Source organism: Homarus americanus, unplaced genomic scaffold (assembly GCF_018991925.1).
Source record: "Homarus americanus isolate GMGI-L3 unplaced genomic scaffold, GMGI_Hamer_2.0 scaffold21314, whole genome shotgun sequence".
NCBI classification, from domain to species: domain Eukaryota; kingdom Metazoa; phylum Arthropoda; class Malacostraca; order Decapoda; family Nephropidae; genus Homarus; species Homarus americanus.
Genome location: NW_024720811.1, coordinates 103387 through 120232, shown reverse-complemented (window position 1 = coordinate 120232; position 16846 = coordinate 103387). Strand labels below are relative to the sequence as shown.

Below are 16846 nucleotides of genomic sequence, written 5' to 3'. Positions count from 1 at the left end.
CTCCCATAAGATTCTTAAATTCGGTTAACGAACAAAAATTCGGTTAACGAATTTCTTACGAACCGACCTCAACATGTTTTCGCTTGCATTGGCCGGTCAACCAGCTTTAGTATTAGTCCGCTATTACATTAATCGGTTCTAGGGCTTAAATTCCTTACTATTTTAGTAAATATCAAGAAGTTTATACTATTCAATAATTTTAAAAGTTTAATATTCAATTTTTTAGTAATTTTAACAATTATTGAACATAATTGAAGGTAAAGTGACTAGTTTAATGCGCGGCATCCAGCCTCTTAACACAGCAAACAGGAGTTAGTCTCTCTCTGTTTTCACTGGAGGTAACATCTTGCTTGAGACTCTCTTCAACTAAACGCTTTTTTTCTGTGTTTCCAAGCAAATTATTGGTCATTTTGAAATATGTTTTACATATTGACAATATATAATGAAGTGCAGTGTTGATTTAAAGAAAATAATCTTGAAATACACCAAGAGAACTAAAATTTTATGGGTGAAATGGTGCCATGGGGTGACTTCTCTTCCACCCCAATGCCTTCTCTTCTTCCTTCTCCTCCACCTCCATTCTAATTCCCATTTAGGCAATTTTCGGTGAGCTGGAACCAATTACCCAAAAACCCATTGAAACAATGGTTTCGGTTAACGAATTTTTCAGTTAATGAACAACCTGGTGGAACGGATTGTGTTCGTTAACCGAGGGACCACTGTATTTACAAATCCGTGTATTATAAACCCGCGTATGTTAAGAGCCGACTGTATATGAATAAGTAAGAATACTAACAGAAAAGAATATCTGGATGGTAAATTATAAAGAGAAGAACTCGGCCCGTTACACTTCCACATACCACCCCTCCATATACCACCTCTCCCTCCCTCCCACCATCTACCACCTCTCCCTCTCTCCCACCACCTACCTCTTCCTTCCCTCCTTCCCTCCACATACCATCTCTCCCTCCCTCCCACCACCACCTCTCCCTCCTCCACATACCACCTATCCCTCCCCTCCCTCCACATACCACCTCCCTCCCTCCCACGACCTAACTCTTTCTTCCCCCTCCATCCACATTCTCTCCCTCCCTCCTCCTCACAAACCACCTCCTACCTCCCTCCTCCATCCACAAACCACCTCTCCCTCCCTCCCCTCCTACCTCCTCCTCCTCCCTCCCTCCATCCACAAACCACCTCTCTCCCTCCTCCCTCCCATACCACCTCTCCCTCCTCCCTCCACATACCACCTCTCTCTCTCTCTCGACATACCACCTCTCCTCCCTCCACAAACCACCTCTCCCTCCCTCCATCCATTCACAAACCACCTCTCCCTCCCTCCCTCCACAAACCACTCTCTCTCTCTCCCTCGACATACCACCTCTCCCTCCCTCCCTCCCTCCACTCCACCTCTCCCTCCTCCTCCACAAACCACCTTCCTCCCTCCCTCCCTCCCACATACCACCTCCCTCCCTCCCTCCACATACCACCTCTCTCTCTCCCTCGACATACCACCTCTCCTCCCTCCTTACCTCTCCTCCTCCCTCCCTCCATCCACAAACCACCTCCTCCCTCCCTCCCTCCACATACCACCTCTCCTCCCTCCCTCCCTCCATCCACAAACCACCTCTCCCTCCCTCACTCCACATACCTCCTCTTCTTCCTTCCCTCCACATACACACCTCTCTCTCTCTCTCTCCCTCGACATACCACCTCTCCCTCTCACAAATAATCCGAAACAAAACAACAAAAATGTATTAAAAACATTAGTCTCCCCTAAGTCAACAGACTCAACAACATGCTTTGTTATAACTTTAATAACAAAGCATGGAGTTGACTTGAAAGTAGACTCTTACATCTTTAAGACATTCTTGTTGTCTTGTTTCGGATTATTTGTGAGAAGAGTTTTCCATTATTATTTATTTGTCTCTGTGTGTAGATACACACACAGACAAAAACAAAACACATACAAATAAATAATAATGGGAAAATCATCTCGCAAATAATCAGAAACTAAACAAAAATGTACTGTGGGGTACGAGTTGTTTGGGTTCACACTCAGGATGGGGTGGAGAAAGGAAACTCACAATGTGCTCTCTGTATACATATTGTATTGGATGTACAGTGCAGCTTGGTGCTGGGAAGGCAGCATGGTTACAAGCATTGAGTAGAGAGAGCTGGTTGGTGAGGGTGCTCAGAGGAGGACCAGCTTGTGGGTCGCCATGCTCGCCGGCGGGAGCGAGGGCCGCCAGGCAGGAGTGGAGGAGGTGGTGTTGCTTGCTGGTTGGTGTGGGTAGAAAGAGAGGTAGGTCACCATGAGGTCAGGTCTTATATAGCGGAGGTAGGCGTGGCTTAATAGTTGACCTCCGTCATGTAAGGCGGCGCTGGTTGACCTAGACCACGAGGCATACACTGGCGAATTCGCGGGGTCGGCTACTCAGCGACAAACAGCGTTTGTAGGGGAGGAATCCACTACAGTATTAAAAACATTAGTCTCCCCTAAGTCAACAGACTCAACAACATGCTTTGTTATAACTTTAATAACAAAGCATGGAGTTGACTTGAAAGAAGACTCTTACATCTTTAATACATTTTTGTTGTCTTGTTTCGGATTATTTGTGAGAAGAATTTTCCATTATTATTTATTATGTGTGTCTGTGTGTGTTATTCTTATTATTTCTTCTACATCAGTGTCAAACGTATTCCACATCCTGTTTTTATTTTTTTTAGAAGTTCTTAAGGCAAAAAAGGTTATACCGGTAATTAATCGCCTTTCTTTAAAAATTGAGTAAATTAATCTACGGACAGGTAGCTAAACGTACCTCCTTCATAAACTCCAACATGTTTTATTTCCCTTTGAATTTTTTTAAGATTTTTGGCTTAAAGATTAAAAAAGCACATTTCAAATAGCTGTTCTGTCCTATTGAGACGAGTTATATTGTAAGGTTATCACAAATAAACAAGTGTTAAAGGTCAGTCAAAGTGGTGTTTGAGGTCATTTGAGGTTAGTTATATCCGTGGGGTCAGGTCATGTGGGGCTGAATAGGGGAGAGGAGGTGTGGTATTTTATTGTGGGTAGTAGTAGTTGTGGTGGTGGTGGTAATAGTAGTTGCAGTTTTTATCATTATTTCGTAATATTTTATATTTTCAATTTTTATCGTGTTTATCAAATATTTTAGTCAACATGAACGCAATTTAAACATAATTAATAGACAATTCAACAAAAATCCCACAAAATAAACGTGTCCATTATAAAACTTGAAGTAAACCAATACCCATTAAACATAAACATAAAAAAACACCCATTAAAACAGAGAGGTTATGTTGTCGCTGACCCACACACACCTGTTAATCATTTATTTACTGTGGAGACGCTGGGTGTGCCTTACCTGGTGTACGGTGTAAGCGGCACCCGCACGCTACCACAAAGGTGATTTGGCCCAAGTCACACGGCATGGGTGAGCTGCAGTAGGTGTCTTTAATTACTGTCCAGACTCTATACTAACACTAATGGTAAGGGTTTGGTTTGGTTTGGTTAGACTAATTAAAAATAGCTCTAGTTTAGGGTAAGTTAGGTCTGGTTTAGTTTAAAATAATGTATTTTAAACTAAACCAGACTTCAAGTTGGCTTTAGTTCAGATTAAGTTAGGTTGGATTAGGTTATTGAACTCTAGATCCGGGGCAGTAACCTCGACCAAAATGAGTCTACTGTATATACCTAGTCCAACAGACACACGTATGTCAACACATGACAAACTGTATTTTCCCTGTAAGCAGGTACTAATAGGTAAAGTAAACTCAGGTAATTCATCAGAGTCCAGGTAATGATGGCAATTAAGAGATAAAAATATGTTAGTTAATAAACGAAGGATGGCCAGAAGCAAGAGAAACACACACACACACACACACACATATGAATTTTTTCTCCCGGTAAAAATTTTATCATGTTGGTACTAACTTCCTAAAAATATTGTTAATAATAATCAAGAATAAAGTATCAACAGTTAGGAGAGATTTAGAGCGATCAGAACACCGTAATGGAAGGTAAAAAAAAGCTGAAAGCACAACTTAATGATGCTGGTTGTCTTACCTTCATTAAAATGTATGAAAGTCCAGTTTGGTTCACCTTGTGTAGAAAAGTTTTATTTTTTTTTTTATTCTATTTCTTTCAATGTTTTATTTTTACCTGTTATAGCCCATATGGTGCTTATATTTCTACAAGGAGTGCAGGAGTTCGGTGTGTGATGAAACATTTCCTTGACGTAATAACAGCCAGATGAAAGTCAAGTGTGTGTTGAGTGCTTCGGGTAACCGGCCATGGCTGAAGTTATCCATGCATTAATTAACCTCAAATTTGGAGGATAACTAAGAAACAACTTCATAAAGTAATCTGTTGTATTACAACATATCATGAGGTATAATGGTAGTTAGTACATAGTTAACTGCTTGCTATAGGGAAGTGAGAAGCCATAGTTTTGTCTGGCAGCAATGACCCAGGTGGTTGATGGCAGCCCTCCTCCCCCTCTCTCCTCACCCGTCTCCTCTTTCTATTCACCTCTCCCTTTCCTCCCCACCATCCTGATCCCTCCCCCCTCTCCTCACCCCAAATAAAATAACAACCACTGACATTATCATTTAGAAAATAACTTGGTAAAGTGGTCCTTGAGTCATGGAAATATCAGTTGTAATAATAATTGAGTACAGGAGACACGGAACTGGCCAGATCACAACACCTCCTCCCCAGTTAGTGCTGAAATACATCAACAACTCTCTTGCTTTTGCCACAGGATCCCGGGGTCTCGTTACTTTTTGGGTTAGCACTACATAATGGTATCAAAATACACTACAGCATATTCGGAAGCGGAAATTGCTATCCACGGTAGTCGCTGGAGCCATGGCCAGTGAAGGCCAATATCAACACAATGCAACATCGCCAGCCACGATAGTTACAAAAATACCCAGCAATGTTTAAACAGGGGATAGGGGAGGGAGAAGGGTTTATCCGATCTCCAGGTCTTCACCTGCCGTGGCTCTGGTTACTAGGGGGGAAGCAATTACTGCTTCTGACTGTAAATATTAGAACACAGAAATCAAAACAATTTACCTTTGATAAATTCATTTAATCAGACTTCTCCATAATCAATATCTGCAAAGTCAAATATGTAAAAGAGCATTACAAATCTTCTGAACTACAAAAAACAATGTTTTCAAAAATGTAGAAATAGCATGTTATTAAATCTAGACCTGAATAAATTCTATTTCATACAATTCTATGGGAATTTTTTTAAGAAAAGCTAGATAATTCAGATAATGCAAGGAGCATTTTCCTGCCCATTACTTTAGTATAAATGCTCTACTATACTGTAAATCCATTTTAAATTCATTTAATAATGATGTATTTCTAAAACAATGAAAATGCTACTTACAACTTCCTTCAACTGTTCAAAATAAAACTCATAATTCCATCAGTCACTTATAAAACTGACATTCCAATTAGCAAATTCTGCCATAAATGATCTGTCACAGTTAATTTGTTTTCCATTTCCTGTAATATGCCAACCAACTTATTTTGCAGCAGAAGTGGGCTATAATTATCAAGAGATTCAATCACCTAAAATTTTTCTTTTTAATGAAAAATTTTATCGTGGCATTTCAAACAGCACACTGAAGACCTCATAACCTGCAATAAAGCTGTTGCTGAAAGCTTAAACATTTTTTGTTAAAATACCATTACTCTTCCTTGAATTTATTCTTCTTGTCCAGGATCTTCATGAGGTCCTTAGACATGTAGTATGGTTTTTCTGCTGACCCGTCATTTTTCTCACAATCCACCAGGAAACACAGGAACAATGTGTCCACAGCCATAGCATAAACAGAGAAGAATGCAGTGGTTATAAAAAAGGTGCCAATAGTGATAATAATAACTGGAGTATGATAATAATTCATCTCAGGCAAATAACCCTTCATAATTTTTACTTCACCACTGAATATGAAGAAGGAAGCAACACCAATGATTCCCACAACCACCATCTTTCCAATGAAGAGTAGGAAGTCTGTCACCTGTGGGTCATCAAATTAAACATATCATTAGAGAATAACATACAATAAAGGGGTTGTAAAGATTTTTTTTTTTTTTAAATCAATATTCATATTGAAGTACAGTTGCCCACAAGTATTTGTACATGCCTGTGGTTCTTGTGTGGGTCAAATTATATGTTATAATTATCTGGTAACACATTCCTACAGAGAACTGTCAGAATTCCAAAATAACCATTTGTTTAAGTGACATTCTCTTATACATGTCATGAATAAATTTGTTGTGAGTACTGTACAGTATTTGAATAGTGTCAGGTCTTGAAAACACGACAATTCTGTTTTATGGATAAATATACAAGTTGTTGCCGGCTGGTACTGCAGTTGTTTTACTGTGTCTGTCTTCCCTATTCTCCTCCACCTCCCAATCTATTTAGTGTTACGATTGATTGAATAGACCTGTGTGGCACTGGATGGTAAATAAAAATAGAAGGTAGAATTTGATAATGCTGAAACAGTTTTATGAATATTGGTCCCATACAGCATTGCAAGAAAACGAATCAGTGTTTTGTAACATCTCAAATGCTTCAAATCCCTAAAAAACATCAGTAACAGCTATAACACCATAAGTGTAAGGAATCATCCCCAGTACTTTTATTGCAACACAATAAAGCTCTATTACAATCAATAATACTATTTTTAATTCTACCATTACTTCCAATATAATGTCAGCCAAATGATGACACAACTACTTGAACTGATACCCCCTGTAAAAAATTCCCTATCAATGAAACTTTAATTACTGACGGAATAATTATCACCAGTAGAATCCCAATTATCCGGCACCTCCGGGGATTGAGAGGTGCCTGATAAAACAGTTTTTCTGCTTAGTTGAAAATCACTCGTAAGATCCCACAATGCACCGTGCTACATGCTGACCTTGCAAATTCATCTCAGAAGACGGAATTCTTTAACATTTATTGCACTCTATATAAAGAAAACATAATATAAAACTATAAAATAAGAAAAATGAAGAGCATGGGTGTATATGCTGTCACATTTGTTGTTACATGTAATGACACTAAATATAAAAGTTGTTGAAAATCATTACAATACTCTCATGTGGCCTATAAATAAAGAAACTATAATATAAAACTACAGTAGTACCCCGATTTACGCGGTCAATTGAACCCATGGGGTACCACGTGTCATGGGTTGCGTTAGGCTTACCCACGCAACCAACTCCAAAGTTTGTTTTACCAGAGATAAGACGCCCGGCGAGGCATAACTGGGACATGTATTTTTCAATTAGTGTATGTCAGCCAGCCTTTAGGGGGGTGGGCAGTGGAACAGTGTTGTACTGTTCATCGCTTCACACCCAAAAACCTCATTTTAAGTAGTACCCCCTGAGCCATGGGTTAGTTAAGACGTCGTCTCCATCCTCTCCCTCCTGAAAGGGGCGGGACACCACACCACACAGAGTCCTCCACCGCCACTCCGTCCTGTGAACCGTCGTCGACACGAGACTAAGTGTGTTAACCTAGGTTGTTATCCCCGTGGAAATATCACGTGTGGAAGCCTGGTTGCGACAAAAGCAATCCAGGCTGGTCTATTGCACCTAAATGGTTAATTCAAGTCATGCTTACCAGTTCTCCTTGCCGCGACAACCGTCTACCGTGACTGTCAGTGACGCGAGACTATGTGTGGTAAACCAAGAGTACCTTTTGTTGTTATGGCCGTGGAAGGTCGACACGAGACTAAGCGTGTTAACCTAGGTTGTTATCCCCGTGGAAATATCACGTGTGGAAGCCTGGTTGCGACAAAAGCAATCCAGGCTGGTCTATTGCACCTAATGGTTAATTCAAGTCACGCTTACAGAGTTCTCCTGCACGACACCATGTGTGGTAACCCAAGAGTACTTTTTGTTGCTGTGGCCCGTGGAAAGAAGTCCTTGTGCGGAAGCCTGGTTGCAACAAAAGCAATCCAGGCTGGCAGTAAATGTATCACTTGAAGAATTAAGGCTCTGTTAAGTTATACCCATAGTAGAGTAATCACATGTGTCCCCAAGTTAAAATTCTCTTTTAGAAGATTAATTTTATTACAGCGTGAACGTGAGTGAATCATATATCCATGCAAATTGTAAATCATTGTATGGAAGCTTGACAAATAAATGTAAGTGCAATTATCTGCCCGTATCTGTGATCCTATCTTATTATTACTAAAGGTAATGACTGATTGGTTATGACAAAGTATAACCAGTAACTTAGATGGAAGTGAAAATTTAATGAATTCATTAAATCATCATTTATCAAGTATAAATCATGGAATGTCGAGTGGTGGAGTGAACTTCTACGTAGATACGCCATAATCTCCTGTAAGTAATCAGTGTGAAGGTATCGGACTCTACGGTAAGAAATAAGAAATACGACATAATATTATCTTTATATGATATAATCCACTCATACTTACCACTGATTCATACCAAAACCATGACACCGCGGAAAGTGAAAACCGCGTAAAGTAAACAACACAACATATGGGATTAATTCCAATAGAGACTGGCCCGACGCCCAAACTCCACTTTTTCCGACACAATACCTATGTTGTAGTAAAAATAACATCTTAATTTTATGATGGTATGCACACACAATTAATATTTAAGAGAAATACAGTCGCCAGGTTAATGGCCATTCAAATAATGGACTCAACCCCCCCTGCCTCTTCCCAGCTCACTGGCTCCTACCTCTCTGAGAAATGTTTGGGTGAAAACACTAGATTTTAACGTATAGTAATAAATAATACCTCAGACTAAAGTTAGGATAATATAATTGACATTTCTGGATTCCTTGCAGGTCAGGGAATATTTTGAATGTAAACTTCATATATTTTGCACAAAAGATAAAATATTTGCTTTGTGTAAACCAAATTATTACATTAGATCTAAAATTTGTATGTCTAATGCAAAATCCATGATGTTTATATTCAAAATGATCATCATATTGTAAGAATTCCAGTAATGTAAATTATATTCTGGCCGGGTAATTTGTATGAATTTTATGAGCTAAATAAAAAAATTATACTTCTCCCGCGTATATGAGTAGATGCACCACGTAAAATGAAATTCCGGTTCTGGCTAGGTACCGCGTAAATGTAGAATCGCGTAAAGCGAAACTGCGTAAATCGGGGTATTACTGTATAAAATAAGAAAAATGAAGAGCATAGGTATGTATTTGTGGGAATAAACGTGTGTGTAGACGATGGGCCATGACTACATTGCCGACGTGTCACTCCAGCCGCCGTGTATATTGTTACTTGTAATGAAACTACAACAATGTTTCATATTATAATTACATTAATGGCATTCAAGCACACAGTTCTGCAATTAAAGTGAACCGAGTATCTGCAAGTGATTATTCTCTCTTGGCTAGAGGGGTGAGGGAGAGAAGTTTGGTTGGAAAACAAAAGGAACACAGGCAAGATTGGGAGGGAGGAAAGGTGGGAAAACTATGGATGGTGAAATATTGGCTACACATTAAGGCTCTATCACACTGATGTCTTTTAATTATGCCCAGTGCAGTCATCAATCTTCAAACACCAAAAATACATTGGTGGCAGACTTCTACTTGACTATACCCTTTCCTCTCAAACTGGTGTCTCTCAGCACTGGGAATTTGTTGCTATCAGGATAGCCTCCGACTTTCACTGTCAGCAAACAAGTTTTAAAATATGTGGTGTGTTCTCTGGCTATACAGCGCCCAAAATAAGCAGTCAAATGAAAACAAACTATTTATCTGTTATGCTTATACAGGTTGTACCTCTCTAGTCCAGCATTCTGTGGTCCGGAAACTCCCGTGGTCCGGAACGATTTTAGTTTGTCCAATAGGAAGATAGACAGTTTTTTTTTTTTTTTTTTTTTTTACTTATCTGAATTATTATTATTATTACAGGAGTATTAAATTTTTGCCCCTCAGGCCCCAATGTGGGTCAGTGACCTATGCCCGGGTGGGCTAATCCCCTTAAAAAAAAAAAAAAGCCGCGGGAAATTAAGGTTTGTTTACATCCGGCAGTTCGGCTGCTCTCTCTCTCTCTCTCTGCTTGTCTATACAGAGTACAACATTTAACCCTTCAATATATATGAGCAGTAAATAAGTGTTGCTTTCATATTCTTATGTAGAGTAATGACGATATATTTTCACATGTGCACACTTACATACGAGCAGTCTCACTTTTTTTTTTTACCATTAATGGTTAGCTACTTATATTGTTCCATTTATTAACATTAAATAACATTACAGGTACTTCAAGCAACCATATTCATTTTTTACATTAATTTTACTACAGCTAAACTCAGGGTCTTATTTTCTTCAGTTTTATATGTAGAACCAATCAGTCACTGGTTTCGTAAGCTTTAACATAAACAATGCCGGCAGCCGTCTCGTCTCCTCTAATATTCCACGTATTATTAATAAATTGTATTGTTAATTTTGCACACACGTACATTGATTCAATAAAAACAAATTCAGAAACATTAATTAAAATATATATGAACAGTAAATAAGTGTTGCTTTCATATTCTTATGTAAAGTAATGACGATATGTTTTCATGTGTGCGCATGCGCACTTACATTTGCGATCTCTCTTTTTCTTTACCATTATCGTCAGCTACTTCTATTGTTCCATTTATTAACATTAAATAACATTACTTAAAACAACCATATTAATTTTACTACAGCTACAACCAAGGTCTTATTTTCCTCAGTTTTATAATCAACGAAAACAATGCTGTGTCATTTCCTCGTGTGTTTTAATATTCTACGTATTGCTCATTTTGCACACACAAACATTAATTCAATAAAAAAGACATTCAGTAATAAACAATAATGAATCTTTTGTACATAAGAGAAATGACGCTGTTTACACGATTATGCACGTCGTCTGCACGTTGGCGGGCCGTTCAAACCCGTCGAAATTCAAGTTTCCGCCGTCAAAATTTTTTTTAATTTATTTTTTTGTGTGTCCCAATAAAATACGTTAAGAATTAAAAACTCGCGAAATTTGAGAAGCTACTATACGACATTTAAGCCTTCAATATGTCTTCAAAGAGACCATGACGCAGAGAAAGTGGTGCTAGTGCTTCCAGGCATAAGCACAAGTCACTATCTATCCAGGAAAAGGGTGAATTTCCATGGTCCGGCACCGGTCAGGTCCCAAGGTTGCCGGACTAGAGAGGTACAACCTGTATTATACTTTGTTGGTAGTATAAATTGGCTAAGCATATAATTAATTCATGTAAGCATTAGGTTTTAATTTTTTTTGCAAAGTACAGTAGAATCCCAGTTATCTGCTATCCAGGCAACTGGTAAATTCAACTATCTAGCACCAAAATGAAATAATAAAATAAAATTTCCTTCTAACTCAGTTAGTAATGTAAGTTTGAATACTGTTCGCAATGAGTTGCCATATTTATAACTATGATAAACAATACATAGCATATCATAAAATACAAGAGTACATATTTTATGTACAAAAAATAGCTCCTTTCACACTCAAACCATCCTCTGGAAGACATGACTTACTTCCGCTAAGCAGTCAACCAGCTGACTAATTTTTCTCATTTTACAGTTTTATCGCTTATTTATTTCTAAGCCACATTAGAGTATTGCAATGACTTTTCCACAACTTTTACAGTTTCACTAAAAAGTAATGATTAATGCGACAGCTGGGCTAGCGAGTTGGCTACACAGTTATAGCCCACCACCACCTCCACATAATTATGTTCTCTTCCCACACATATACACCCATGCTCTTCATTTTTCTTATCTATAGTTTTATATTATATTCTCTATATTTCTAAGCCACATCATTTATATAGTGGAATAAGTGTTAAAAAATGAGTTTTTATGAGATACAAATTTGTGAGGTCAGCCTGTAGCACTGTACATTGAAATTAGGTAAAATTCGATAGTAATAAAACACAGCATTTACCAATTGCACTTTGAAAATAGAAGATCTCCCACCAATCACATTTCAGGATGCAACCATTTTGCCAAATTAAAAAACTGATATGCTAGGCCACACCATTTCCTCTAATTTGTCACGGAAGCCACACATCCACAACATTGCTCAAGTTGCCTCCTGAAAGCTGGGAATGCTGTACAGATGCTGTAGCTACTTCACTCCTGAGCAGTTGCTTCAAATGTATAAGGGTTTCATTCATCCCAACTTGGAGCACTGTTCCCATATCTGGGGTGGTTCTTATTCTGTCCAATTGTTAGATAAGGTAGAATCAAAGGCATTTCGTCTTAATAACTCTTCTCCTTTAGTCAATAATATCTCTTCCCTTTCTCTTCACCACAATGTTGCGTCACCCTCTCTCTTTTATAGGTACAGGGTACTTTAATGGGCAATATTCGGTGGCTCTAGCATCCTGTGTACCGCCGGCAAGGCCATGGGCTCGTAGCACTCGTCTTGCCTACGGTGCCCACCGTTTTTGTGTGGATGTCGGTCACACTAGAATAACCCATTAGAGTACATCCTTCTTTCCTCACACAGCCAAACTGTGGAATGCTCTGCCTTTTCTGTGTTCCCATACTCATACAATCTGTCTCACTTTAAAAAGATGGCTTTCTGGCATCTCCGTGGTGTAGATTAACATACTCCTTTTCTCGCCTAATATACAGTCATGCGCCGGTTAACGTCCAACCGAACAACGTCCGACCGCATATACATCCGTGGCCCATGAAAAAAAAAAAAATAAATAAATAAATAAAAAACACACAACGCTTCCGTGACGCCTGCTGGACTACCACTCCACGATTCCCTAATGGAGACACGATGATCCTCCCCATACTGGCCAGATATTATGTGTTAAAAGAATATCCTTTCTTCCTTAGGCTTTAGTAAGCCTCTTTATAATATTTATTTATACAGTCATCCCTTGGTTATAGCGCACTTGGTTATCGAGATTTTCGTTATCACGCCTCCATCAAAATCTGCACACCTGCCGTTATAGCGCATTTTTCAGGCCGAGAATTTGGTTATCACGCATTTGCCTCCAGGTGTAATGTTAACCTACATCTATTGAGGATAAAATCTTTCACCTACAAATTGACAATAACACATTTGCTGTAATCAGACATATCTAGTTGCCTCAACAATTGCAACCCCAGATGCAATTGGGGTTGCAATTTCAAATTCTGTGTCATTACTAAGAAATAACGAAAACTCTGGTGCACTCTAAGATTGAGAGAAAACAAAGGACTCAGGCGTCCTGAAGCGAGAGAAAATGGACTCCTATGATGGGGGACTCAAATAAAGAAAGACATAGCTACATGCTTTGTGGACTACAGTATTAAGCGTACCCTTTTCATCACTTTGTAATAAACCTAGCCATGCCTATGTGTGTTTATGATATTTACCATAACATTATATATATATTTAGTGGATCTAAATGGTCATAAAATGGGAAACTTGGGGTTGGGTCTTAGGTAAATGAACCAATTAGAATAAATCCCATAGGTTCTCTACTTTCGTTATCGGCGGGGTCCCAATTAGGCTCGATAACCAAGGGATGACTGTACTGTACTGTATATACTTGTGACACTGGCCAGTTGCTTCTGGTGTTATGGTACAGGGGTACCAAGTGACAGCACTAGGATTCCACTTCCTCTATCAAGGAATAAACAATTAAAATTTAAATTGAAAAAAAAAAAAAATCAAATAAATTACTATCTTACAAGAATCCCTCCAATGTAAGTTATATTCACCCAGGTCGTTTGGGTGGAAAATTATGAGAAGAGCTTAAACAGGCAGGCAGGCCTTCAGCGCCAACTGTCAAATCTTATCTCAAATAAATAAACAAACAAACGCCAGACATTCTGTCACCTCACCTCCTTCCCCTCACCCCCCCTCTTCCCACCACCCTCGTGTTCACGATAAGAGATTGGTGATTTCTTTATGTTTATTTTATATAATATCTCAGACTAGAATTAGGATAATATAATTTGCATTGCTGAAATCCTTGCAAGACAGAGATTAATTTGAATATAAGCATCATATATTTTGCTCAAGATATAAAAAATGTAGTACATTAGTGTACAACACTGTAGTACATTTTATAAAAAAAATTGTTTACTGTATTTTTGGGTAGATTTACATAAATTTCTTCATTTATTTTCATACATTTACATGCACACACCATACTAAAAGAAACGTAAAAGAAATACTGTAAATGACTTTAGTGCAAAGCTGGAGTGTACATGTACTAATTTGATTACGGTACTAAAATTGTTTTGTCTAGTGCAAATTATTGCATGTTTATATTCAAATTAATCAGTATGTTACAAGAATCCCAGCTATGTTAATTATATTCACCCAGGTCATTTCACTGGCTTTTTATAAGAGAGAAGCTTAGTCACCTAAGAACTGATAAATACACACGCATTAGACCTGGGCCTGTGCCAACTGTCAAACGTGCTACCTCCCCTCCCCCCACGCCCCCTCGCTCGCTCCCACCTTCTCCCCCATCTGCTCGGCGTTTCAGGAATCCTTGTAAAACAGTGAATAATTTTAATATAAACGTCATGTATTTTGCACAAGAGATAAAAATTAATCACCTGTATCACATTACAATAGTGATTTAACAGTAAAAGTGTATATGTACATATATAGTATTCCACATACACATAAGTATAAATAAAAAGTTTATGTGATGATCGGACAACGTCCATTTCGGTTAACATCACGTTTCCAAGAACGTATCTAGGACGTTAACCGGCGCATGACTGTAATGTTATTTAATGTTAATAAATGGAACACTAGAAGTAGCTAACCACTAATGGTAAAGAAATATAGCGAGACGATTGGGAATGCCAACGTATATATGTACAGTTAGTGCGTACATGTGAAAACGTATTGTCATTTCTCTACATATGAATATGAAAGCAACATTCATTTACTGTTCATATATGTTTTAAATAATACTTACGAATGTAAAAAAAAAATTCTACTCACCAATAGTGGTAAAGTCTAAAACATAAGGACAGCCAATGATATTGCGCGAGTTTTTACTCAGATGACAAAGTCATCAGGTTCAACTCTGGCTGAAGTTGTAGGTTAAACTCTGGTTGAAGCTGTAGCTTTCCATAAAGATGTTGCTGAAACTGTTATTAAACCTGAAGTTGTTGTTGAAGCTGCTTATAATGCTGAATTTGATGGTTTAGGCCTTCGAATAATAAAGCTGTCGAAGGAACCTTGCACAGCTGCTTTCTTTTCTCATTATACATCTTTATGTAGAGGTGATTTGCATTATTTAAATTTTAATGCTTTGTTCTGTTAATGGACCCACTTCAGAAAATATGTTCATTGCTTGCTTCATATAATATCCAGAGACCTCTCACCTTTTTCATATCGTTTTAACGCATCTAGTTTCACAGCTAAGTTTTTACACTTTCTATTAGCTTTAGAAACAACACTACCATCACTTGCTAACTTGCTCATGTTGAATAGGGATGCAAAAATGCTGTAAGAAACTTGAGAAAGCTTTTCTCCTTTTCCTGTTCAGATGCGTGAAAACAAAAGGATCCGCCAGCTGCGATTGTTTATACTAGTGATGCTGGCGTCACCTCTAACAAGCCCGGCAGCCTCCGTGCGCAAGGCATATTTTGTTTTTTATAATATCGGGAATTGGTTATTATTTATACAAAAATGTAATATTATTTTTATTTTGTTGTAAATATGAAGAAAATAATGGCATAAATGGAATTGGGTTCTAAATTAACCAAGGTCTTAGATGTGAACCTTCGTTCGTTGAACCGTCGTTATCGAAGGCTTTACTGTAGTAGAGACCTCCCCCGAGACAAACAGCCAGATATCTTACAATACTTGCCAATGTGGTTTAAGATTTGTAATTATTTAGTTCAGTTCATTGGATTTTGTGTGGAAACATAAAGAATAACCAAGTGAAATCAAATTACCCTTGCTACCCTTTCTTCCCAGTGTAAAGGTAAAAATAACTTCATAGTACATGTGTGATAAATGGATGTCAATGCACGTAGAGACCAAATATGAGAAAAAAGAGAGAATATATATAACATACGCTAACTAAGGATGATAATATGTTTTACTGTGACGGTAATGTTTGAAAGAGATTGTGCATTATTGATTATATTGTTATCAGAAATTGGGAATTGATTATTCAAAAAAAAAAAAAAAGGTACAGTATATAACCATCAACTAGATGAAGTGCTTACTTTGTCCAGTACTACCACACGGGCTATGTTCCTCATGATAAGTGAAAAGGCATTCTTGGCTGACACACAAAAGTTCTTCCCGTAGATGGCACAGTAGACATATGCATTCCTGAAAATGATTAATGTGGAATTAGTAAAAATAGAGAATCTTCCAAACTATACACAGAGTTTACTGGTTTATTAAGTAGAGCAGAATGATGTTTCTTACCATCAGCCTCCCAAATGTGTTATTAATGATGTTTCTTACCATCAGCCTCCCAAATGTGTTATTAATGATGTTTCTTACCATCAGCCTCCCAAATGTGTTATTAATGATGTTTCTTACCATCAGCCTCCCAAATGTGTTATTAATGATGTTTCTTACCATCAGCCTCCCAAATGTGTTATTAATGATGTTTCTTACCATCAGCCTCCCAAATGTGTTATTAATGATGTTTCTTACCATCAGCCTCCCAAATGTGTTATTAATGATGTTTCTTACCATCAGCCTCCCAAATGTGTTATTGATGTTTCTTACCATCAGCCTCCCAAATGTGTTATTAATGATGTTTCTTACCATCAGC

At 38.1% G+C, this 16846-nt stretch overlaps 1 protein-coding gene across 4 annotated transcripts in view; it reads right to left on the bottom strand.

Annotated features, from left to right (window-relative positions):
• Positions 1-4781: 4781 nt before the first annotated feature.
• Positions 4782-16846, bottom strand: part of LOC121861181 (choline transporter-like 2) — an 89860-nt gene continuing 77795 nt past the window's right edge. For all 4 annotated transcript variants that reach the window (XM_042358741.1, XM_042358740.1, XM_042358742.1 and 1 more), the window contains exons 12-13: positions 16284-16392; positions 4782-6060 (exon numbers count right to left, since the gene is read on the bottom strand). In XM_042358741.1, the coding sequence (XP_042214675.1) occupies positions 5731-6060; positions 16284-16392 (439 nt within the window). In that variant the 3' untranslated portion in view covers positions 4782-5730. The remainder of the gene's footprint in view (positions 6061-16283; positions 16393-16846) is intronic.